Source organism: Cervus canadensis, chromosome 1 (assembly GCF_019320065.1).
Source record: "Cervus canadensis isolate Bull #8, Minnesota chromosome 1, ASM1932006v1, whole genome shotgun sequence".
Classification (NCBI taxonomy): domain Eukaryota; kingdom Metazoa; phylum Chordata; class Mammalia; order Artiodactyla; family Cervidae; genus Cervus; species Cervus canadensis.
This window is the reverse complement of record NC_057386.1, coordinates 108,921,895-108,944,288: the sequence shown is the minus strand read 5'-3', so window position 1 is coordinate 108,944,288 and position 22,394 is coordinate 108,921,895. Positions and strand designations below refer to the sequence as shown.

General features: G+C 54.7%; 3 protein-coding genes across 7 annotated transcripts; all 3 read left to right on the top strand.

Moving 5' to 3' along the window:
- Positions 1–1,249: 1,249 nt before the first annotated feature.
- Positions 1,250–9,308, top strand: LOC122419940 (glutathione S-transferase theta-1). 4 transcript variants are annotated; one of them, XM_043434678.1, is made up of 5 exons: positions 1,306–1,867; positions 3,975–4,062; positions 5,267–5,417; positions 8,477–8,653; positions 8,841–9,308. In XM_043434678.1, the coding sequence occupies exons 1-5, from the start codon at positions 1,756–1,758 to the stop codon at positions 9,033–9,035; spliced, it is 723 nt and encodes a 240-aa protein (XP_043290613.1). In that variant the 5' UTR covers positions 1,306–1,755; the 3' UTR covers positions 9,036–9,308. The 4 variants fall into 4 exon arrangements, with proteins under 4 accessions (XP_043290617.1, XP_043290616.1, XP_043290613.1 ...); XM_043434679.1 differs by lacking the exon at positions 1,306–1,867 and adding an exon at positions 2,653–2,765; XM_043434681.1 differs by lacking the exons at positions 5,267–5,417; positions 8,477–8,653 and having other exon boundaries at positions 1,275–1,867.
- A 2,082-nt stretch (positions 9,309–11,390) lies between these two features.
- Positions 11,391–16,471, top strand: LOC122419924 (glutathione S-transferase theta-3-like). Its single transcript, XM_043434677.1, has 5 exons — positions 11,391–11,627; positions 12,918–13,005; positions 13,478–13,628; positions 15,595–15,771; positions 16,057–16,471. The coding sequence occupies exons 1-5, from the start codon at positions 11,516–11,518 to the stop codon at positions 16,246–16,248; spliced, it is 720 nt and encodes a 239-aa protein (XP_043290612.1). The 5' UTR covers positions 11,391–11,515; the 3' UTR covers positions 16,249–16,471.
- Positions 16,472–17,216: 745 nt separating this feature from the next.
- Positions 17,217–20,097, top strand: LOC122419897 (D-dopachrome decarboxylase). Of its 2 annotated transcripts, none has more exons than XM_043434676.1 (3): positions 17,217–17,580; positions 17,947–18,122; positions 18,545–18,731. In XM_043434676.1, exons 1-3 carry the CDS (start codon positions 17,242–17,244, stop codon positions 18,564–18,566), a joined length of 537 nt encoding a protein of 178 aa, XP_043290611.1. In that variant the 5' UTR covers positions 17,217–17,241; the 3' UTR covers positions 18,567–18,731. The 2 variants fall into 2 exon arrangements, with proteins under 2 accessions (XP_043290611.1, XP_043290610.1); XM_043434675.1 differs by lacking the exon at positions 18,545–18,731 and adding an exon at positions 19,872–20,097 and having other exon boundaries at positions 17,242–17,580.
- Positions 20,098–22,394: the final 2,297 nt, after the last annotated feature.

The following is a 22,394-nucleotide window of genomic DNA, read 5'->3' as shown; positions in this document are numbered from 1 at the left end:
CACTCCAGTACTCTTGCCTGGAAAATCCCTTGGACGGAGCCTGGTAGGCTGCAGTCCGTGGGGTCGCTAAGAGTTGGACACCACCGAGCGACTTCACTTTCACTTTTCACTTTCATGCATTGGAGAAGGAAATGGGAACCCACTCCACTATTTTTGCCTGGAGAATCCTGGGGACAGAGGGGCCTGGTGGGCTGCCGTCTATGGGGTCGCACAGAGTCGGACACGACTGAAGCGACTTAGCAGCAGCAGCAGCAGCATACAGATCTCAAACCAACAACCTAACTTACACCTGGAGGAAGTAGAAAAAGAGAGGCAAACTAAACCTACAGCCAACAGGAGAAAAGAAATAATAAAGATTTGAGTGGAGACAGAGGGTAGAAAAACAACAGAGAAGATCAGCGAATCAAAAAAAAAATGGATTTTTGAAAAGGCTACTGTTCTCCACAAGACCCTGGATCAAACTTCACTCACAGCATTCAGGTTGTGCTTTTTTTTTTTTCAGTAGACAGTTACCATTTTTTTTATGTTCTTGGTAAGAATAATTAAGAACTATTCAGCAAACTGCATGAGCACTACGCAGTCCTGTTAACTATAGTCACCACGCTGTGCATTAGATCTCCATAACTTACTTTTCTTGGGTACTCAAAGCTTTCTACTCTCTAACCAGTGTGTTGCCATTCCCCCTCTCACCCCAGCCCCTGGTAACCACCGTTCTAATCCCTGCTTGTAAGAGTCCCACTTTTTAAGATTCCACACAAGTAAGATCAGGCACTTAGGTTGTTTACACTTAGGTTGTTACCCTATCTTGGCTGCAGTGAACATTGGGTTGGAGATATCTGTCTCTTGGAGATCCTGTTTTCATTTTCTTTGGATATATGCCCAGAAGCAGGCTTGTTGGATCTTTCCCATCATTTTCAAAGATGGAGAAACAGAGACCCAGAGGAGGGAAGAAACACACCCAGGGAATGAGACGGAGGCACTGTGCTGGGAGCAGGAAGACCTGCTGTCAAATTCCAGGGGTGCACTGGGGCAAGGGAGTGAGCACTGCCGGAAAGTCTGAGGCTTTGCCTCTTGGTCATATCAGTCCTGGATGTTCATTGGAAGGACTGATGCTGAAGCTGAAACTCCAATATTTTGGCCACCTGATGCGAAGAACTGACTCCTTGGAAAAGACCCTGATGCTGAGAACGACTGAAGGCAGGAGAAGGGGATGACAGAGAACGAGATGGTTGGATGGCATCACCGACTTGATGGACATGAATTTGAGTAAACTCCGGGAGTTGGTGATGGACAGGGAGGCCTGGTGTACTGCAGTCTATGGGGTCGCAAAGAGTCGGACACGACTGAGCGACTGAACTGAACTGAACTTTTCTCTTGGTTGCGCCGGGGTCTCTGCAGCTTGGGGCCAAGATCGTGGATCCTGGCGTCAGACTTGCTGGACCCGTGATCCCTCTGGGCCTCAATTTCTTCATCCCTAAAGCAGTAACTTCTGACACGCCACAGCCGGGATGAGCCTTGACGATGTTCCGCTCGGTGAGATGAACCTGGGTGTGACCTGCCCGCTTCCCCCAGGGGAACCTTCAGGAGCCCCCGCCCCGCAGATTCGCTGGGCGCCGGCGATTGGACCCGAGCGTGCGGCCGAGCGCCTCTGGGGAGCTGCGCGTGGGGGGCGGGCCGAGCGCTGCTCGGTCGGTCGCGGCCCGGGGCTCGCTGAGTCCCGTGTCCCCTGCGTGGAGAGGCCGGTCCGCCCCCGCCATGGGCCTGGAGCTCTACCTGGACCTGCTGTCCCAGCCCTGCCGCGCCATCTACATCTTCGCCAAGAAGAACAGCATCCCCTTCGAGCTGCACACCGTGGATCTGCGCAAAGGTGGACGCCCGGCCGCGGTTTGGGGGACCGAGAGGTGGGGGGAGGTGAAGGGGAGGTCAAACACTGCTCAGGGGAGCCCCTCCCCGAGCCTCAGCCGTCCTGCGTCCAGCCACCAGGGAGATCGGAGAATTGGGGATCCCCAAACTTGGCTGGGTCCCTGGAATGGACGCCGAGGTGGCGGCGGGGGGGCGGGGAAGCTCAGTTGAAGCAGAGTAAAAGAGCCGGGGTGGGGGGGGGAGGGGGCGCATGAGGCATGGAGGGACTTGGCGAACAGGGGGTGCCAGTGGGCATAGGGACAGGGACTGGGCGAAGAGGTGGGGGCAGGAGGAGAGGAATTTAGGGGGCCGCTTGGGGGGTGGGACAGAGCGAGTCCCTCCACTGTGGCCTCAACTGCTGATGCTCTGGCCCGGCTGCCCCGGGCCCGCCCCCACCCCCCAGCCCGCTTCCTTCCTACCCCTGCTTTGCCTGCACTTACCTTGTCCTCTGTCTTATCCGTTCTCAGAAGGCGGCACCGGCGCTGGGGATGCGGAGGGCAGGAGGAGGACTGTGGGGGGGTGGGGGGTTGGTGAGCCCTGCACACAGAGGACGAGGGTTTGTACTTTCCCTGGCAGGTCCCCAGAGTCCCAAGGGCACAGCTGGCATGCCAGGGCAACCGGGGGTAGGGAGGGCAGCGCTCCCGTGTTGCTAGTGGGGGGGGGGGAATGTGGGGGGGTGCACAGAACAAGTCAGGCAACTCGGCAGGGCTGAGCCTCCCGCCCAGCACCCCCAGCTCGCCGAGGCTCGCCTGCCGTTCTGCCTCTGTGCCAGCCTGTCCCGAGGCCTGAATCGCCATCTCTTCCAGCCTCCTCGGGGCACTGGCCCCCAGGCTTGCTCAGCAGTCACCTCTGCAGAGTGTGGGGTACGGGAGAGGGAGTGGGGGCAAAGGGGTGTCCCAGCCAGGCTGTCCCACAGAGGGTGCTGTAGGAGGTGTGTTTCGCCAGGAGCGGAGGGGAGGGTCCTGGTGAAGGGACAGTCTGAAGGGAGGAGAGAGGCTGGAGGGGTGAGGCCGTGGTGGACACGGATGGCTCTGAGCAGCTTTGCCTGCTCTTGGGGCAAACAGCTCCCCTGCTCAACAGCTTTCAGGGGCTCCTGCTCTGGGAGCCCCTGAAAGCTGTTGAGCAGGGGCAGCAGTGATGACACGTGCCCCCCAGAAGTTTCTCTCTGGCTGCATCTGAAGAGGCAGAAAACACTCACGTGAGCTCAAGCAGAGGTCAGGGTCCCAGGGGACTCTGGGCTGCACCTTTCCGGGGAGCTGCAGTGGGACCCTAAGGACGGGGCCAGCTCTGTTCCTGGTGCCGAGGGCGGAGTGAGCAAGGGGACACAGAGGGTCCAGGGGAGGTTGGCTGCAAGTAAGTCAACACCCCCTCATAACTCAGTTGGTAAAGAATCCGCCTGCAATGCAGGAGACCTGGGTTCGAACCCTGGGTTGGGAAGATCCCCTGGAGAAGGGAAAGGCTACCCACTCCAGTATTCTGGCCTGAAGAATTCCATAGACTGTGTATCCCATGGGATCACAAAGAGTCAGACACCACTAAGCTACTTTCACGTTCACTTTTCAAGTGGACGCTAGGAAGAGGCCACTTGTCTGTGTTTGGGGACCTATCCTTAGGGTCCACAGGGAAAGGGGCACTGAAGGAAGCCAGAGTCCCCTCAGGGGACCAGTGTCCCAATCCCTGCAGCTGGGATACCCCCGTACCCCACGTGGGAGACAGTGACGCTGGTGATGGTGACAAGGCCGAGGGTGGGAGTCTGCGGGCCCAGGCAAGGACAGGCCCCGCCCTGGATGGAGCTCCTTAAGCTCTGTTTTGGGGGGACTCCTGGGGGGAGGTTATGTCCACAGGGACTTGGCAAGGGGTGGCAAGCTCTCTCTGCACCAGCTGGCAGAACTTCCCACTTTTCCCACAGCAGCCCCTGCCAGCCTTTCCCACACCAGGAGCAGCCAGGGGCTGGAGAAGAGCCATGAAATTGTGGTTGGGGACTTTTGAGGGGGGCGGGTACTGTGGGTGGGCACAGCCAGGCAGGGCGGGCATTTTCCTCCCCACCACCCACCACGCCGGGCTCTCCGCAGGCCAGCACCTCAGCGACGCCTTTGCCCAGGTGAACCCCCTGCAGAAGGTGCCAGTCTTGAAGGACGGGGACTTCATCTTGACTGAGAGGTACCCGGGGCCCCCGGGTTGCTGGCAGACCCTGCAGGAGCTGTCTCGTCCCTTTATAGACGAGAGACTGAAGTCCTCCGAGGTGAAGGGCCCTCGGTCCAATATCCCGCAGAGAGCCAGGGCAGGACCCCTGGCTCCTGCCTGCCCACGGTTTCAGGTCACAGGGATGGTTGGAAAAGCAAGCAGCTTACCAGTCATGTGGTTGTTGGTGAGGGGATTCCCCGGGCAGGGGGGCACGGCAGAGCAGGGCAGTTCATCCCCCAAAGGGATGCCCTCTGGCCAAACTTGAACTGAGGTCTCCTGGTGGTCCCATCTCTGGGCTGCTCTTCCCTGGGAGGACCACCAGACACATGGACGTTTGCCATCACAGCAGGGACCCTCGTCTTCCTCGGAACTCCCTTGCTGGGAACAAAAAGAGGAAAAAAAAAAAGTGAACTGTTTAGCTAGGTGTGGAAGCAGGATTCCCAGTAGGGAGCTTGGGCCAGGGGCAGATACAGAGGTTTTCAGCCCCTTTGGCTGGGGTGCCCAGCCCCTGGGGTACCCCGAGTTTCTGAAGGCCTTGCCAGTGGCCCCAAATTCCCACATTCACTGTCCTTCCAGGTCGATCCCCCCATCTCAACACCAAGGCAGCCCGGCTAACCCAGGGCAGGAGGGGGGCTGCACGAGTCTTATTTGTCCCTCTGGTCCAAGATCCCACAGCTCCCACGCCCTCCTGTGTTTCCAGCAGGATACTTTAGGGATGACAGAGAACAAATGACGAAGGGATGTCAGGAAAGCCTTTTTGAACCGTCAGACCTCCTGGGGGTCTGAACATGGGATGATGAGAGTGGATGCAGGCTGGATGGAATTGGAAGGAACTGAGCTTCTGCAAGGCTCCGTTTTGGTGCTGACTCCTCCAGGAAGCTCTCTCTGGTCCTCCCGTCAGAAACTGTGCTCCGAACTCTTGGCAGGACTCGCCGTGGAATTTAGCCCGGTGATAGAAGGAGCTTGCCTGTTAGCCTCAGGGAGACTCTCACCTCAGCCTCCAGAGCCTGTGTGCCCTGACCAAGTCCCATCCTTGTTCTAAAGCCTGGCTTCCTTGTCTGGAAACTGAGAAAATAGCTCGGCGCGTGGTCAGGAAGATTCAGGAAGGGACTCTGTATGAAGCCCCGGCTCAGTGGCCCCCCGCCCCCTGCCCTCCAACATGTCCTCCCCTCGCCCACAGCGTGGCCATCCTGCTCTACCTGGCCCGCAAGTACAAGGTCCCCGACCACTGGTACCCTCGGGATCTGCAGGCCTGTGCCCGTGTGGACGAGTACCTAGCCTGGCAGCACGCAGCCCTGCGGAGAAGCTGCCTCCGAGCCCTGTGGCATAAGGTGAGGTGGCTCTCCCTGGGGAGGGGGGCAGTGAGGGCATCGCCCCAGAAGGGCGCGGGCAACATTCTTCCTTTCAGTTTAAGTAGCTTCTGTTGACCCGGCTTTGACTTCCCAGTTCTTTCTTCTGTTTGCCCAAACTGCTATTAAGCCCGTCTAATACATTCTTTGTATTTGAAATACGTGTTTTTTTCAGTTCTAGAGATTCCGTGTGGTTCTTTCTTAGAGTTTCCATTTCTCTGGCGAAATTCATCATCTGCTCACCCACTTGGTCTATCTTTTCTTCTAAATTCTTTAACATACTGATTCTTATCACAGTCACTTTAAAGTTTTTGTTAGTGAATTTTAGCCCCTGGGTTTTCTGTGGGTTTGTTTCTGTTGGTTGTCTCTTACCATCTTGATTATGGGTCACATTTGCCTCTTTTTCTTTTTCTTTTATATTTTGGCCACACCAGGCAGCTTGTGGGATCTCAGTTCCCTGACCAGAGATTGAAGCAGGACCACATCAGTGACATCAAACCTTAACCACCAGGTCACCAGGGAACACCCACATTTTCTTCTTTCTTTACATGTCTTTTAATTTCTTACTGTGTGCTACATATCATATAAAAGGAGAGTGGAGACTGAACGCATGAGAAATACCTGACACAAGGCTTGCACTTTCTTCTATCAGGCGTCCTTGGTGGGAGGGTCATCTTGCTCAGCTAGTCTGGATTGGGGCTGGAATGCGGCTTTGGTTCCAGTTCAGTTCACATCTGGTCTCAGAAATGTTTTGAGGGTGGAATCAGGTTGCTCATTTTCCTCCAGCAAGGATTTGGAATCTAAGCACCAACTACAACCAAGAGATCGCTCTGCTTCTCAGCCCTGCCCTAAGTCTCCCACGTGGCTGCTTCATCAGAAAACTCCCAGACAGATGGAAGTCTTGCACCCCGACCTGCTTGGACCCCAGGGATGAACGTAGCTTACCTGGGGGGGGGTTCATGCCCCCTGGAATTTAGTTCATTTTGTCCAGTGCAGCCCGAAAGTAGAGTGAGACACGTGCGTAGTTTAAAATTTTCCAGTAGCCATAATTAAAAAGTAAAAAGACACAGTTGAATATACTTAACCCAATATACTTAGAGTATCAGTGGTATGATTTTGGCTAGTAAACATGTGAAAATATGTTCGGTATCACTAATCATTAGGAAAATGCATATTAAAACTATAATGAGGGGACCTCCCTGATGGTCCAGTGGTGAAGACTTTGCCATCCAGTGCAGAGGGTGAGTGCAGGTTCGATCTCTGGTTGGGGTGCTAAGACCCCATATGGCCTGTGGCCAAAACAAACAAAACACAAAACAGAAGCAATATTGTAATAAATTCAATAAATATTTTTTTAAAAATGACTATAATGAAATACCACTTCATCCTTACTGGGATGGCTATTACAGATAGATAGATAGGTGGAGGATTGCTTCTCAGTCGTGTCTGACTCTTTGTGACCCCATGGACTGTAGCCTGCCAGGCTCCTCCGTCCATGGGATTCTCTAGGCAAGAATACTGGAGCAGGTTGCCATTCCCTCATCCAGGGGGTCTTCCTGACTCAGGATCGAACCTGTGTATCTTGCATCTCTTGCATTGGCAGGTGGATTCTTTTACCACTGCACCTCTGGGAAGCCAAGATAGATAGACAGATAAGCAAAATAACAAGTGTTAGTGAGGCTAAGAAGACATGGAAACTCTCCTGGGCCATTGATGGGAATGGTAAGGGGAATAGATCCTGTGGAAAACGCATGGTGGTTCCTCAAAAAAATTAAAAATACAGTTGGCATATGACCCAGCAATTCCACTTCTGGGCATATACCAATAACTGAAAGCGGGATCTGGAAGAGATGTTTGTATACCCACGTTCACAACAGCATTATTCACAATAGCCAAAGTGTGGCGGCAACACCAGTGTCCATCGGCAGTGACACCGAGGTGCCCCTCAGGGCTTCTGCCCATGTTTTCTTCTCGGGGCTTTACTGTTTCCGGTCTTATGTTTAAGTCTGTATTTCACTCTGAGTTTATCTTGGTGTTAGAGAATGCTCTAATTTCATTTGTTTTCACGTAGCTGTCCAGCCCTCCCTGCCCCACTGATGGAAGAGACTGTCTTTTCTCCCTTGTATATTCTTGTGTCCTTTGTCGTGGATTAGTTGACCAGAAGCCTGCGGGTTTATTTCTGGGCTTGCTGTCTTTTCCATTGATCCATGTCTGTTTTCTGGTGTGTATTTTACATTCACAGCACATTTCATCTAAGACCAGTCATATTTTAAGAGCTCAGGAACCTCTTGTGACTGATGTTTTCCATATCAGACAGGCAGGCTTAGATTTTTTTCTTTTCTATTTTTTGTTCTTTCTTTTATTTTTCCTTCTTTAAAAAAAGTTCTGTATTCTTTGATGACTTGAAGAAAAGAACAAGGTTATTTTCTTTCTAGAGTCATCATGGTGGGTTTTTCATGACGATCCGTATTCTTCTCAGAGGTGCACGCCTCCTTTCTGAAAGTGTATCTTTAACTCTGGGTCACCAGTTTCATTGTTGTGTCTTCTATCATTTTTTATTTATATAAAAAAAGAAACATTAGGGAACAAAAGTCAACAGACCTCTTTGTTGCCCTTGTCCCTTCCTGAAGTCCCCCCCACTGCCTGCCCCTGGAGATCTGGTTCAAGTCCTTTCAGTTCATGATCTTCTACGTTATTACATTTATGTGTAGCCCAAAACAAAGCTTTGCTTTGAGTGCTTGTAATTTTATATAAATGCTCTCAAATCATTCGGCAACTTGCATTTTTCCACAGTGCTGTGGGTGGATCTAATGCATTTTTTTTCTAACTACTCTATAGCATTTCCTGATATGAATAAATCAGAATTTATTAATTACCCTCTGATGGTCTTTTATAGTTAAAGACCTTATATATATATTTTTTTTTTTAAGACCTTATATTTATATTTAAGGACCTTTTACATTTAGAGTCTCAGGTGTTTCCCTGGAGGTCAGGTAGGAATGCCAGCCCCTAAGCCCCCACTCTGCCTGCCCACCCATCAGGTGATGCTCCCTGTTTTCCTGGGTGAGCCGGTCTCTCCCGAGATGCTGGCGACCACTCTGGCCGAGTTGGACATGGCCCTGCAGGTGCTTGAGGGCAAGTTCCTCCAGGACAAAGCCTTTCTCACTGGGCCCCACATCTCTCTGGCTGACCTGGTAGCCATCACGGAGCTGATGCATGTGAGTGCTGTGGGTGGTGGGAGAGGGGGGATGAGGCAGGGGGGGTCCTGGGTGGCACTGAAGTCCTGCTTGCACCATGCCCCCGGCTGTGGGACCCTGTGGAGAAACCTTCTGGAGTTCCGTGGCCTCCAAACCAGGTTGGTGTTGCAATACGTGGTCACCCATCCCATGCCCTCTCTCCCTGCAGCCCGTGGGTGCCGGGTGCCAAGTCTTCAAAGGCCGACCCAAGCTGGCCGCGTGGCGCCAGCGCGTGGAGGCAGCGGTGGGGGAGGTCCTCTTCCAGGAGGCCCATGAGGTCATCCTCAAGGCCAAGGACTCTCAGCCTGCAGACCCCACCTTAAAGCAGAAGATGCTGCCCAAAGTGCTGGCCATGATCCAGTGAGCCAGGAAGGCTCGCCTCTGCTCCGCCCTTGGCAGTTCGCAGAGTGGCTTCATTTCCATTGTCGCTTGGGAGGCAGAGCCGGAGAGCAGGCGGAGAGCAGGCATGGCTTGCCTGCCTGAGTCCTCTGCTCCCCGGGCCAGGTTCCCACCCATCTATCTCTGGGGCTGCAAAGCCATGAAGGGAATGGCACACCCAGACCTTGTCTCCTTTCATCTGCGTTTTCTTTCCAATCTGGGAAATAAACCTGGGCTCAGCCTGAGCCTTTGCTTCTAACTCTGAGGTGTGGTTTACTTGACCTATCTGTCCTATCCGTGGTCTTGGCCTCTCTTTGAAAAACAGCTACCTTCGTAGGCCTGGTGGATCAGCTTTCCCCAGACTGGTTGTCCAGAGTGAAATTAACAAATGCCCCGTCCTCTGCTGGTTCTTCGACAAGGACAGTAGAGGTACCAGGTCTCTACGTGTGTTGCTGCAGGCATGCCAACAGTCTCTTTGCAGGGCCAGTCGTCCTTTCAGTACCAAGCATTGTGAGTCACAAGTCCTGCACCTGCCCCGAGGGATTGGTGGGGAGGAGGCATCGAACAGCAGCTCCCCAGGTCAGGACTCGGTCAAGTGGGGCCTGAATTGCCACTCCTCGGAGTTGCAGAACCTGAACAGGAACGGAATGCTCAGATTGTGTTTTAGAATAACATTCTGGCTGTTGGTGGGGGTTGAACTAGAGGGTGGCCAGGAAAGCAAGGAAATTGGATATCATAGTAGTCCAGCCAAAGGTGAGTTATGGAGGAGGCCAGTCCCCTGGAGGGGGTGGAGAACATGGCCCCATCCAGCCTGGAGAAAATTCTCTGCTGATGGGATAGGTCTTTTTTAAACTGGGAGCCAGGGGCCCAGAAAGGCCAAGCTATTCTCAAGTTTGTTTGCTTGTTTTTTTCCCAGTTGGGCTTTCTCTGAATCTTGGGTTTGGGAATAGGGTTGTTTGTTTCTTTGTTTATTATTTAGTTATTTATTTGGCTGCCCTAGGTCTTAGTAGGTCTTCCCCAATGGCTCAGAGGTAAAAAAAGATCTGCCTGCAATACAGGAGAGGTGGGCTCAATCCCTGGGTCAGGAAGATCCACTGGAGGAGGAAATAGCAACTCACTTCCGTATTCTTGGAAAATTCCATGAACAGAGGAACCTCTTGGGCTACAGTTCTTGAGGGGTCTCAAAGAGTCAGACACGACCAGCACAGGCACTCACAAGTCTTCACTGCAGCTTGCAAGATCTTTAGTTGTGGTATGTGGGATCTGGTTCTGTGATCAGGAATCCAACCTGGATGCCCTGCCTTGGGAGCAAAGAGTCTTAGCCACTGGACCACCAGGGAAGTCCCTGGAAGTGAAGTGAAGTGAAGTGAAAGTCGCTCAGTTGCGTCCAACTCTTTGCAACCCCATGGACTAGCCCATGGAATTTTCCCAGCCAGAATACTGGAGTGGGTAGCCTTTCCCTTCTCCAGGGGATCTTTCCAACCCAGGGATCGAACCCAGGTCTCCCGCATTGCAGGCAGATTCTTTACCAGCTGAGCCACAAGGGAAGCCTAAGAATACTGGAGTGAGTAGCCTATCCCTTCTCCAGGGGATCTTCCCAACCAGGATTGAACTGGGGTCTCCTGCATTGGAGGCAGACTCTTTACCAACTAAGCTATCAGGCAAGCCTGAAGTCCCTGGGGACACGACTTTTTCCTCTGGGAGACTTGATTCGAGAATGACGGCATCACAGCCAAAGACCTCAGGAGCTCCAGGCTTGTAGTTGGAGGGGTTTGGCCCTGCAGAGGAAGTGGGAAGATTCCGGGCCCACCCGCAAACCTCATAGATGGGTCTCACGAGGCTTCTGTTTTGCAGGAGGGAAGCGAAGATTAGCCGGGAGCGTAAAGAAGGTTGGTCAGGGCGGCTTCCTGAGGTGGTGACCTGGTCTTTGCTGGTCGCAGAGGTCCACAGGCCCACCCCCGCCTCCACCCTGGGCCGTGAGCCCCCAGGTGGCTGCGTCATCGTTTACTCCTCCTCTGTTTGTGTTCCCCGGGGACTTTGAAGTCCCTCCTCTTTCAGCCCCCTCTCTGAGTGGGGGGAGGTGGCCTGGGCCAACCCTTTGACCCTAAATTCACTGAATGCGCTGGAAGCGCCCTTGATCTCGTTCCCTCCCACCCCGCTCCATTTGACGCAGGTTAGACGCTGATGTCCAGGTAAGGGGACTGACCCAGCGGAGGGACACAGAGACCGTCTCCCCTAACCCTGCCAGGCAGGAAAGGGAGCCCAGCTCAGAACCCCGCAGAGGGAAGGCGGGAGAGCGAGGCCGCCGCTGATTGGCCCAGAGTTCTCCGGCGCTGTCCAATGGGCGGGGAGGGTGTGGCCGGGCTCTGATACCTGGAGCCGCGCACATCCCTCGGCTGGGTGACCGGTGGAACCCGCCCGCCGCCGTTCCTGTCCTCGGTCCTGCCAGCCGTTCCCGCCCCCGCCATGGGCCTGGAGCTCTACCTGGACCTGCTGTCCCAGCCCTGCCGCGCCGTCTACATCTTCGCTAAGAAGAACCGCATCCCCTTCGAGCTGCGCACCGTGGACCTGCTCAAAGGTGGGCCGGACAAGCAAGCAGGCCCCGGGTCTGGGGGTGTCCCTGTGGCCCCCCGAGTCGGGCGGCCGGTGCAGGCAGACTCCCATCGGAAACCGTGGCTTCCGCCATCGGTTGTGTATTGTCAGTCTCACCTTTGCCTAGTGAATACCAACAGTTCTTCACACCCAGCTTAAGAGGGAACAGAGCGGGTAGACAGCAGGGCAATGCGGGGTGCGGCTGGGGTCGGGGCGGGGCGAAGAAGCGGAGGAAAGTGGAGCCCTGTCCAAACCAGGGCTCGGAGAGAACAATGACGCGGCCTCCTGGTTCCCAGCGGAGGCAGCCCCCATCTCGAGTTTCTGGGCGTGGCTGCCCAGAAGATTGTTCACCTGCATCTGGCCTCCGCTGTACTCCTACCTGTGCCCGCCTAGGTCCCCTCCACTTGGGCAGAATCCCGCGGAGGGGGCAGGGCTGTCACCGGACCGCAGGAGAGCTCTGGATTCAGAGCCTCTCAGGCAGGCCGGGAGGGACACCGGTGCTTGGCTGAGTTTGCCTGCCTTCTGCCTCTGGCGCCCCAGCCTGAGCCGCCTGCTGCTTTGGTGCCACCTTGCTCTGCCTTGGGGTTCCTTGGGGTGAGGGCCGGGCACAGAGGCTGTTTCTGGAGGGAGAATGGATCGTGGTGATCCTGCCCACGAAGGAGAAGGAGCAGAGAGGCTGGCAGGTGGTCCTGTGACCAGGCTGGAGTCCCGCTCCACTGAAGCCTCCGGCTTCACACGCACTACTTGGTGTCCGCTCCGCACAGGCTGCAGTATGCAGAAGTGAGCCAGACCGGGGGGCCCTGGTGGGGAAGGAGTCTGGAAGGTTTGGCACAAGAAGGAAAGAGGAGCGGCCTGCGGGAGGCTGAGTGGCTGAGTAGGTCAGGCACTGCTGGTGAGAGGTTTGCTGAGGCCTGGGAACAGCTGTGTGGACAGGTCACTCAGTTAGCAGAGAGGGAGCGGTCTGCAGGGATGGTGGGTCTGATGCAGGGATGGAGTTGACCAGGACTGGGGTGTTCAGCTGCAGAGACTCACCCTCCGCCCAAGCCCAAGTTGAGATGCTCCTTGGCCCAGGTCCCGAGCGAGTGGACACGGGAACAGGGACCTCTGGTGGGGTCGGGGAGTGTCACCCGCTCACCAGCGGAGTGGCCTCCTCTTCCCTGATGGCCCACCCGGACAGGGACCCCAGAAAGTTGGTGCCTGGTTGTTGGGGTGGGGGTGGGCAGAGACCTTAGAGGCCTCACATTTCTCCCCACTTGCCTCACTGGTCACTCCACAGGCCAGAACCACAGCGATGACTTTGTCCAGGTGAACCCCCTGAGGAAGGTGCCAGCCCTGAAGGATGGGGACTTCACCTTGGCTGAGAGGTAATAGGCCCCTGGGCTGCACCTGTCAGCCATCTGTGTGACCACCATTGATGGCTTGGCTCATGGCTTGCGTGTCCCAAGTCCCTGTTCCGGCCCGAGAGGTGGAGAATGGCTTGAAGTGGGCAGAGTTGCCCACAGCTGGGAGGGGCACCTGGTCTCATTCCTGGCACGGCCTGTGCTCCAGGGATGGTGGGGAATGGTACTAGGGTCCTCTGAAGCCCCGTGACACTTCATTTTCCCCTCGATGCCCTTAGTTCAGATGCTAGGATGGCCCAGTATAGAGCTGTGTGGCCCTGGCTGTCAGCGGATCTCTCTGGGCCACGCATTCCTGCTTGTGTATCAGAACCAGGGAGATGCTGAGGTGCTCCACCCACAGGATCTGGGGAAAGACGTGTGAGGTGAGGGCCTGGTCCCTGTGGAACAGCTGAAGAGTGACTGGGGCATGTCCCCCGCACCCCCCCATGTTCCCCAGTGTGGCCATCCTGCTGTATCTGGCCCGCAAGTATGAGGCCCCTGACCACTGGTACCCCCAGGACCTGCAGGCCCGAGCCCGCGTGGACGAGTACCTGTCCTGGCAGCACACGGCCGTCCGGATGAGCTGCACCCGGGCCATGTGGCAGAAGGTGAGCCCCGGGGCAGGGAGCCCTCCCGGGGTGATCAAGGGGCCAGGCTCTCTGTCGAAACTGAGAACACTAAATCCTAGAAGGCCAGAGATGCTCCAGGGCAACGGACTTGTTTCTGAGAGGGGAAACCGAGGCACAGAGCCTGGGAACGACACCCCCAAGGTGTCTTATCAAAAACACATTTATTTGTTTAGTTGTTTTCAGCTCTGCTAGATCTTCCTTGCTGGGCGCAGACTCTGGAGCACACGGGCTTCAGGACTTGTGGCTCATGGGCCCCAGCACGCAGGCTGAATGGCCCCGAGGCACGTGGAATCTTCCAGGACCAGAGACAGAACCATGTCCTCCCCTGCACTGGCAGTAGGACACTTAACCACTGAACCACCAGGGAAGCCCGCCCCCAACGTGTTTTGATTCCCAAGCTGCTGGAAATGAACCCTACGCCTTCCTGCATATGTCATACTGCCCAGGAATGTTGCCTCTTGTCTGGGAAAAGCATCAAGCCCTCACTTTGCCACACACATACTTTTCAATGGACAGATGTTGAGTGAAAAACCTCAAAGTAGGAAGAAATGAGATATTTCACTAAATATTGATCTAATTTCTGGGTATGCAAAGATTGATAAGCCTAATAACAGTAAGAGACTTAAAGAAAAGGCTCATCAATTTTATATGATGAAATCTGTAGAAGAAGAAAAAAGAAAAGAGAATTAAAGTCAGCAAAAAACACTGGGAGAAATCTTGGCAAAGATATGTTAGAAAGAAGTAACACTCTTGATATTTAAGATGTTCTTAGAAGCCCATCAGACAGAGACAGTAGAAAAATGGGCAGAGGAGACCAGCAGAGATGTAGCTGAAGGACAGAGAAAGGGTCAGTAAACGGATGAAAACATTTAACTTCAGTAAAAACCAAGCAATTGCACATTAAAAGAGCATGCAGATACCATTTTTACTTATCAAATGTGCAGAGGTCTTTGACATGGACTCCGAGCCGTGGTCAGTGACCAGCACCCAGCAGTCATCCTGTGCGTGGGGGGACTGAGCACCAAACCTGGGCCCTCAGCAGAGCAGCGAGAGCTTGGAGTCCTAGTACCGGACCGTCGGGGAGTTCCATCCTGGGGCCCATTTGGCCCAAAGAAAGTTTCCATAGCTTTAAAAGCCATGGGCTTCCCTGGTGGCTCAGTGGTAAAGAATCTACCGGCCAGCGCAGGAGACTCGGGTTCAATCCCTGGGTCAGGAAGATCCCCTGGAGGAGGGAAGGGGAACCCACTCTTACAATCTTGCCTAGGAAATCTCATGGACAGAGGAACCTGGCCTCCTACAGCCCATGGGGTCATAAAAGACTTAGACATGACTTAGGGACTCAACAATGACAATAAAAGCTGTGGTAGGGGAGGGAGCCTGGTGCATCTGAGGGCCGAATGGAGACAAGCTGAGGAGAGTGAGTATAGACCTTTGCTACTCAAAGTGTGGTCCATGGGCCGGGAGCAAGACGGTCATCCGGGAGCTTGGCAACGCAGAGGCTGCCCCCACCCAAGTGTACCGATTAGGACCATACACTTGAAGCGCATCCTAGAGGGATCTGCAGGCCCGTTCCCACAGACTCCCATCTGAGAGGCCTGGGGTGGAGTGGGGCTGGTTTGGGAGAGTGGGAGAGGATGGCTGCTGCTCTGTGTTGAGACCTTTGCGGGGAGGGGGCAGTAGGGAGCCATGGAAGGCTTTATGCAGGGAGACGCTACGGGCAGACTGGGATTGCGGAGGGATCCCCTGGCTGCCTGATGTGAGGACCCAGGGAGAGGTGGAGGCTGACCATGCGTGAGTCAGCGATGAGGCCTGGGCTGGTGGTGGCTGTGGGTGGGAAGGGGTGGACAGGAGTGAGGAGAAATGCGCAGGATGGCTGGTCAACAGGACGAGAGCCGGAACCAGGCCGGGCCCTAGGCAGACGCTGAGCCCTCTCTCTGCCTGCCAGATGATGTTCCCCGTGTTCCTGGGCCAACGGGTGCCCCCTGAGACACTGGCGAACACTCTGGCTGAGCTGGACAGGTGCCTGCAGCTGCTTGAGGACAAGTTCCTGAAGGACCAGGACTTCCTGGCCGGGCCCCGCATCTCAGTGGCGGACTTGGTGGCCATCACAGAGCTGATGCATGTGAGTGCTGTGGGGTACCCCGGGAGGGAGCCCGTGCACCAGCTCACGTTGCCCTTTCTGGCTGGGGGGAGGGGGGCCCTGGGTGGGTCATGTCCCTTCTGAGCCTCAGGGTCCTCATCTGTGAAAAGGGGCCTAAAAACCCCACCCTGCAGGGATAATGAGCAGTTTCCCGGTGTTTCCTCTAGTGGCAGAGGAGGGAAAACCCACCCAGGGGATCCCTAGGCCTGGTGCAGCCTTCTGCTTCCCTGGGTGCCCGCCCCCTCCACTCAGCTCCCTCTTCTGCAGCCTGTCAGTGCCGGTTGCGACATCTTCAAAAGCCGGCCTAAGCTGGCTGCGTGGCGCCAGCGCGTGGAAGCTGCGGTGGGGGAGGACCTCTTCCGAGAGGCCCATGCGGTCATCATGAAGGCCAAGGACCTGCCTCCAGCAGACACTGCCTTGAAGGAGAGGCTGAAGCCCTTAGCGCAGCTTTTCTTGTAGTGGGTCCCGGCAAGCCTGCCATGGCGCTCTAAGAAATGGTCCTCCCTCCCCTCGGCTGTGGGCCAAAACACAACTCCCCGCTCAGAGTCCAGGCCACAGTGCCCTCCACACGCCAGTCCTGCATGCTTTCCTCCGTCTGTCCGCTAACTTCACCCTTACCCCTTGCACGCTGACTTCCATGTGAACTCTGGAAAGAGCTTTAGTAAACACAAAAGTGACCCTGGCCCTCTCTTGTTTGAAAATTTCCCCTGGTTTCTGCCATGAGGCTAAAGGACAAAGAATGAGTCCTTTAATATGCCCACTTACATAAAATTTTAGATAAGTAGTTGGAATCATTCATACACACCCACATAATTTCAACGACCTTTGTTATTTACAATTCAAACAATTTTCCAACGCTGATGAAAGTACCACGTTTGGCCACATCAACAGACATCCACGTTTTCAATAACAGCTTTTGCTTCACCTATAAAAAATACAGGGCCCCATAAACATTGCTGGTAATTCGACCGGGGCTTTGGCTGGCTATCACCACCCGCTGGTGGGCGATCCTTCACCATGAGGCAAGGTTGCCACAGGCACAAGAAGCCACAAGGGTGTTTTTGTCCGCGGGTACCAGGTAGGGATGCAGTGAACCCGAGGGTCTCTGCCCAGCCCCACTCGAGCCCCCAGACGTCACCAGGTCTGATCAAGAGAAGAGCATTTTCCCACTTCGATCGTGAGTTGCCCGACGCAGAGACAACTCATTCAAAAAAAATTTTAATATTCCGTGACGATGTAGCATTGTCAGGGTGGAGCCTGGGGATGGCCCCTCCGGGTGTGTGTGTGTGTGTTTGGGCGTGTTCAGACCTCCACCTAAATATTACACAAGAAGTGCTGGAAAGCCACAGGGGACAGGAAACCACGGCCAGGGCGGCTGGAGCGGGGGCGCGGGCGGGGTCTGGCGTGTGGGCGGGGCCTGGCGCGCCAATACCTCTTTGGGGGCGGGGTCACATGGAGGGGGTCGGGCTACAACACTTCCGGAAATCGGCGCCAGCCCTTGCGGAGGCTGTCAGCCGAGACCCGGGGGAGGTAGCCCAGGCAGCCAATCAGGGGGCGCTGCGTTTCTGTTCAGCCAATGAGGAGAGCAGGTTCCGTGGCACCCCCGCCCCGTGGCTACCAGTCGCCGGACCTTCAAGAACACAGACCCGGACCCCGCGCCCGTTCGCACCTTTCCCGCTGGACATGCCGTTCGTTGAGCTGGACACGAGCTTGCCCGCCGGCCGCGTTCCCGCGGGGCTGGAGAAGCGGCTCTGCGCGGCCACTGCCGCCATCCTGAGCAAGCCTGAGGACGTGAGCCTGGGCCGGGGAGCACGGGGCGGGGAGGAGGCTGGCGGACCGGGGTCGGGCTCTGTCTGCGACCCGCTTCCCCAGCGTGACCCCGACTCTTCCGCGTCCGCCCGCCCGCCCGCCGCCTGCCGCCAAGTCCGACCTCCCGCACTCCAGGGCCCTGTGGCCCCGCTCGCAACACGTGCTCCGTGTCGGCTTGGCCAGCCGTGACCCCGAAGTGACCTCCAAGGACCCCGACTCGTGCCCCAGCCCTGACCCCCGTGAAGCCCGCGCGTCTGCACCCCGCGCTCCCCCACGCCGCGCTCCCCAGGTCCTCAGCACGATCCCCGCCTAACGCCGGCTTCAGGCTAAACTCCCGTATCCCCGCAGCGCGTGAACGTGACGGTGCGGTCTGGCCTGGCAATGGTGGTGAACGGCTCGGCGGAGCCCAGCGCCCAGCTGCTCGTCTCCTCCATCGGTGTGGTGGGCACGGCCGAGGAGAACCGCGGCCACAGCGCGCGCTTCTTCGAGTTCCTCACCAAGGAGCTGGACCTGGCCGAGGACCGGTGCGTAGGGGGGCAGGGAGAGGACCCTCTTGGGACTGCTGTGCCACTGGGGGCCGGGATCCCACCTCAGGCCCCTCCTAGGTTTGGGGGAAAAATTAATTCCTCACCCTGGACAAGAAGGATCTGGTGTCGCCTGGCCCCTTGACCCCATGGGCCTGTGGACAGCCCACCTTGAGAGTGGTGGTGGAATTGAATGAATTCCTGGCTCTGCAGTGGTTCCTGTGACACCTGGGCAAGATATGGCCTCTGGGACCTCAGTGTTTCCATCTGTGAAATGGGAAGGCTCCCCTTTAACCACTACTGGGGGCACTGCGTGGGATGACACTACTGTGCCTGCCTTGGCAGCTGGCAGGGCGGAATGTTGCTACCCCGACAGAACCAAAGCCACTTATCATCTGCCCTCTGGTTTTTCCATATGTTAGGAAAACAGGAGTAATCTTCTAGGACTTCTCTAAGCTGGACAGGAGGAATTCTGGGTATGTCCTGAGGTTGTGACCTTTGGGTCCGATGCAGCCGGGGGAATCCAAACAAACCTGGAAGTAAACCGTGTCTGGTTTGTAACCTTCTCTTCTGTGAATAGAGAGGCATGGATTAAATGGTTCCCAAGAAGCCCTCAGTGGTTGTTTTTCAGTCATTCAGTTGTGTCCACCTCTTCGCGATTCCATGGACTGCAGCACACCAGGTTTCCCGGTCCTTCACCATCTCCTGGAGCTTGCTCAAACTCATGTCCATTGAGTTGGTGATGCCATCCAATCATCTAGTCCTCTGTCGTCCCCTTCTCCTGCCTTCAATCTTTCCCAGCATTAGGGTCTTTTCTAATGAGTCGGCTTCTAATAAGAAGCCCCTATGGCTCCCAAACCTGGGATTCTGTGGCAAGGTCATGGTTTCTTCTTGGGTGAAAAATATTCCTGAGCCGAGTCTATGCCTATGAGGAACTAACTGCAGAAGAATCTTGAAAGAACCTTTCAGAATAGAGCCTTTGTTGGCCCAGAAAGAGTGGGTGAAGAATGGTCACTTCTGGGGGTGCTTAGACCTGGTCCTTAATCTGGGGAGCCATAAGAATTCTAACAACGATAAGTAACCTGTAATTTACCACATACCAGAGATTTGATAGATAACTCACATGCATGACCCCATTTGATCCCTAGAAGTTTTGTGTCTTTGTCTATACCCCCCATGTGGACATGCCATCCCATTATGGGGACATCTCATCCCATAATGGAGATAGCTCCATTATGCCCATTTACACATGGGACAACTGAGGTTGTCATGTATACCTCCTTGGCCCTAGGCTATCCTGTTTCTGCACAAGGAACTTCCTATCACTTCTGGGAGAGGAGCTCATTCACTCACTCTGCAGATATGTGGGGATGAGGGGAGGGAGGTGGTTATGCCTGGACTTCTTGAGCCAGGCTTTGCAAAAACAGGGGCTGGGATACTGTTCCTGGGGGCCTGCAGTTTGGAAGAGAGAAGGCTCCCCTGTGAACCCACATACAGTGACCACAGAGGCTGCCTGTCTGTTCTGGGTGGGTGATGATGGTGGACAGTCACCATTCCACCCCTGACGTGCCCACTGCCCTGTCTGGGGTTGGGGGAGAGTGTTCATGGGGTGAGACAGGCTTGCAAAATGCCTGGTGGGGCTAAGGCAGGCTCCTTGGAGCCCACAGTGGGACTGTCTGGCTGGGGGGTGTTAGAATGTAAGGAGTTAGCCAAAGAGCTGATGATATCTTTTTTCTCCATCTCCTGAAGGATAGTGATCCGCTTTTTCCCCTTGGAGCGCTGGCAGATTGGCAAGAAGGGGACAGTCATGACCTTTTTATGACGGGCGTGTAGGGCACCCAGGGCCTCTGAGCTGACAGCCCTTCCAGAGAGGCCTCCTGGCAGCGAGGGCCTGGTGGACAGCAGCTTCTGGCACCTCTGTGTGGTTCTCCTCCCCATCCTCACAACAAATAAATGAAGAGAGCTTTGTCTCAAACCTGACTTCTCTGCTTCCCTTTACCACTGCCTCCTCCCACCCACACCCCCAGGCATTCTGGGTCACTCCCGGCAGCAGGTTGCTTTATGAGGTGGGGACCTTAAGGGAACCTGGGAGGTGGGAGGTTCCTGTCCTCAGGGGCTGTGTTTCATGTCTTACATTTGGCTGCTGGAATCTGAGGGTGGAGGGCTTCTTGGAGGCGCTCCTCTTCATGCCCCTGTTCAGGCTGGTGGGGAGCGGCAGGCAGCTGGTCCAGCCTGGGCCTTCCTGCAGACTCTGCTGACCCGACATTCCCGTCCTCAGCCTGGGCTTCAGGGCCCTTCCCTGGGCATTGTGACGCCCATCATCTCCTGTGCGTTGTGCTGAGAATTCTCTGTAGCTGTGTACCTTGTAAGATCCACGTGCCAAATGGCAAGCCCAGAAATGCAGCCTCTGCTTCTAGAAATGGAATGAATGGAATCTTGTTACTGCCCCCGCCCCTGCCCCCAATCTAAAGCGCATATCATGCTTTTGCATTTCGGAGGACACAGAGGGTGGGGGAGGCGTGGCATGGAAGTCTCCTTTTCAGCTTTCTTTCAGATGCAGAGTTTACATCTCTGGTCAATACTTTCCCTGCCCCCGTTAAAGCTTTGATCATCCTTGTGCACCAATGAAATACCAAACTGATTTGCAGTCTGTGCATCTGCCTGGTTAATAAGTTTCCTAAGGAATGTGCCTTACCTGACCACCGCTGTTGTTCAGTGGCTCAGTTGTGTCCAACTATTTGTGACCGCAGCATGCCAGGCTTTCCTGTCCTTCACCATCTCCTGGAGCTTGTTCAGACTCATGTCCACTGAGTCAATGATGCCATCCAACCATCTGGTCCCCTGTCATCTTCTCTTCCTGCCTTCAATCTTTCCCAGTATCAGGGTCTTTTCAGCTTCTCTCATCAGGTGACCAAAGTACCAGAGCTTCAGTTTCAGTAGCAGTCCTTCCCAGTGAATATTCACAGTTGACTTCCTTTAGGATTGACTGGTTTGATCCCCTTGCAGTCCAAGGGACTCTCAAGAGTCTTCTTCAGCACCACAATTCAAAAGCATCAATTCTTCAGCCCTCATCCTTCTTTATGGCCTAACTCTCACATCCATACTTGACTACTAGAAAAACCATAGCTTTGACCACCGCTGAGAACTTGTTAAAAGCTACAGCTTGGAGGTCCTACCCCTGGCTCCCTATCCCAGCTATCTCTGCACTCATTCCTTCTGCCTGCATGGATGTCCTGCTTCCCAAAGGGCTTCAAGGAATGTTTGTGGATGGGATGTAAATGAGTGGTTGAAGCACTCAAGCTCAAGGAGGGATTCAGGCCTAAACTTTCCAGGACCCCATCAGTGAGTGAGGTCATCAGTTTGCTGTGACGACTGGCCCCTCCCCCCATGCGGGCATCATGGCCCCCCATTTTGCCCCTTGATAACAGCTGCATGAGACTCCTGCATGGCCTGCACTGTTTCTCAGCTCAAACCTTTGCCACACAGCTCCCTGCTCCTTGGACCGCCCTCCCCATCTTTTTTCAACTTTCACTTCAGAACATCTTTTGCAATACAACTCAGGGGTGAGAGCTGCATCCAAGAATGCAAGTTATCTCTGAAACTTTGAACCCATCTGTTCATGGTCTAAACCCTCCCACCACCACCACCACCTCCCACCCCGCTTATACCCTAAATTAAGGTTGGTGACTCAGTTATTTTTGTACTTCCTGGCATATCAATAAAGTTTTATTGTACTGAACTGTCTACCAGTTCTTCACCATGATTTTACTAAAGTCAACGAGAAAGCCATAACATTCGTTCTTTAAATCACTCTTACTGGACTCAAGCCTCTATGAATGTCAACCAGTGTGAAGCCCCTTCTTAAAACATGTAGCTCCCAAGAGTGTTGCCCCCCCCCCCCGCCCCAAGTCCCAAGCCCCATGTCGGAAACCCTTCAGATCTGCTTGTATGTTGTGGAAATGGATCCTTTGTCAGGTGTTTCATTTGTTATTATTTCCCATTCTGAGGGCTGTCTTTTCACCTTGCTTATCCTTTGCTGTGCAAAAGCATTTAAGTTTAATCAGGTCCCACTTGTTTGCTTGTTTTTATTTCCCGTGAATCTAGGAGGTGGGTCATGGAGGATCTCGCTTTGATTTATGTCATCAAGGTTTCTGTTTGTGTTTTCCTCTAAGAGGTTTATAGTTTCTGGTGTTAAATCTAGGTCTGCCCTTTTTTCCTCTGCGTCAAGAATTGCTTGTGTATCTGTGCCTTTTAAACTTCAAATCCTTTTCG

Bases quoted from the DNA above. Each gene is read 5' to 3' on its own strand.
- LOC122419924 (XM_043434677.1), top strand. From the start codon at position 11,516: ATGGGCCTGGAGCTCTACCTGGACCTGCTGTCCCAGCCCTGCCGCGCC. The intron at 13,006-13,477 runs GTAATAGGCCCC...CATGTTCCCCAG, and splicing joins GACTTCACCTTGGCTGAGAG to TGTGGCCATCCTGCTGTATC. The intron at 15,772-16,056 runs GTGAGTGCTGTG...CCTCTTCTGCAG, and splicing joins CCATCACAGAGCTGATGCAT to CCTGTCAGTGCCGGTTGCGA.
- LOC122419940 (XM_043434678.1), top strand. From the start codon at position 1,756: ATGGGCCTGGAGCTCTACCTGGACCTGCTGTCCCAGCCCTGCCGCGCC. The intron at 5,418-8,476 runs GTGAGGTGGCTC...CCCACCCATCAG, and splicing joins TCCGAGCCCTGTGGCATAAG to GTGATGCTCCCTGTTTTCCT. The intron at 8,654-8,840 runs GTGAGTGCTGTG...CTCTCCCTGCAG, and splicing joins CCATCACGGAGCTGATGCAT to CCCGTGGGTGCCGGGTGCCA.
- LOC122419897 (XM_043434675.1), top strand. From the start codon at position 17,242: ATGGAGGGGGTCGGGCTACAACACTTCCGGAAATCGGCGCCAGCCCTT. The intron at 17,581-17,946 runs GTGAGCCTGGGC...GTATCCCCGCAG, and splicing joins TCCTGAGCAAGCCTGAGGAC to CGCGTGAACGTGACGGTGCG. The intron at 18,123-19,871 runs GTGCGTAGGGGG...CATCTCCTGAAG, and splicing joins CTGGACCTGGCCGAGGACCG to GATAGTGATCCGCTTTTTCC.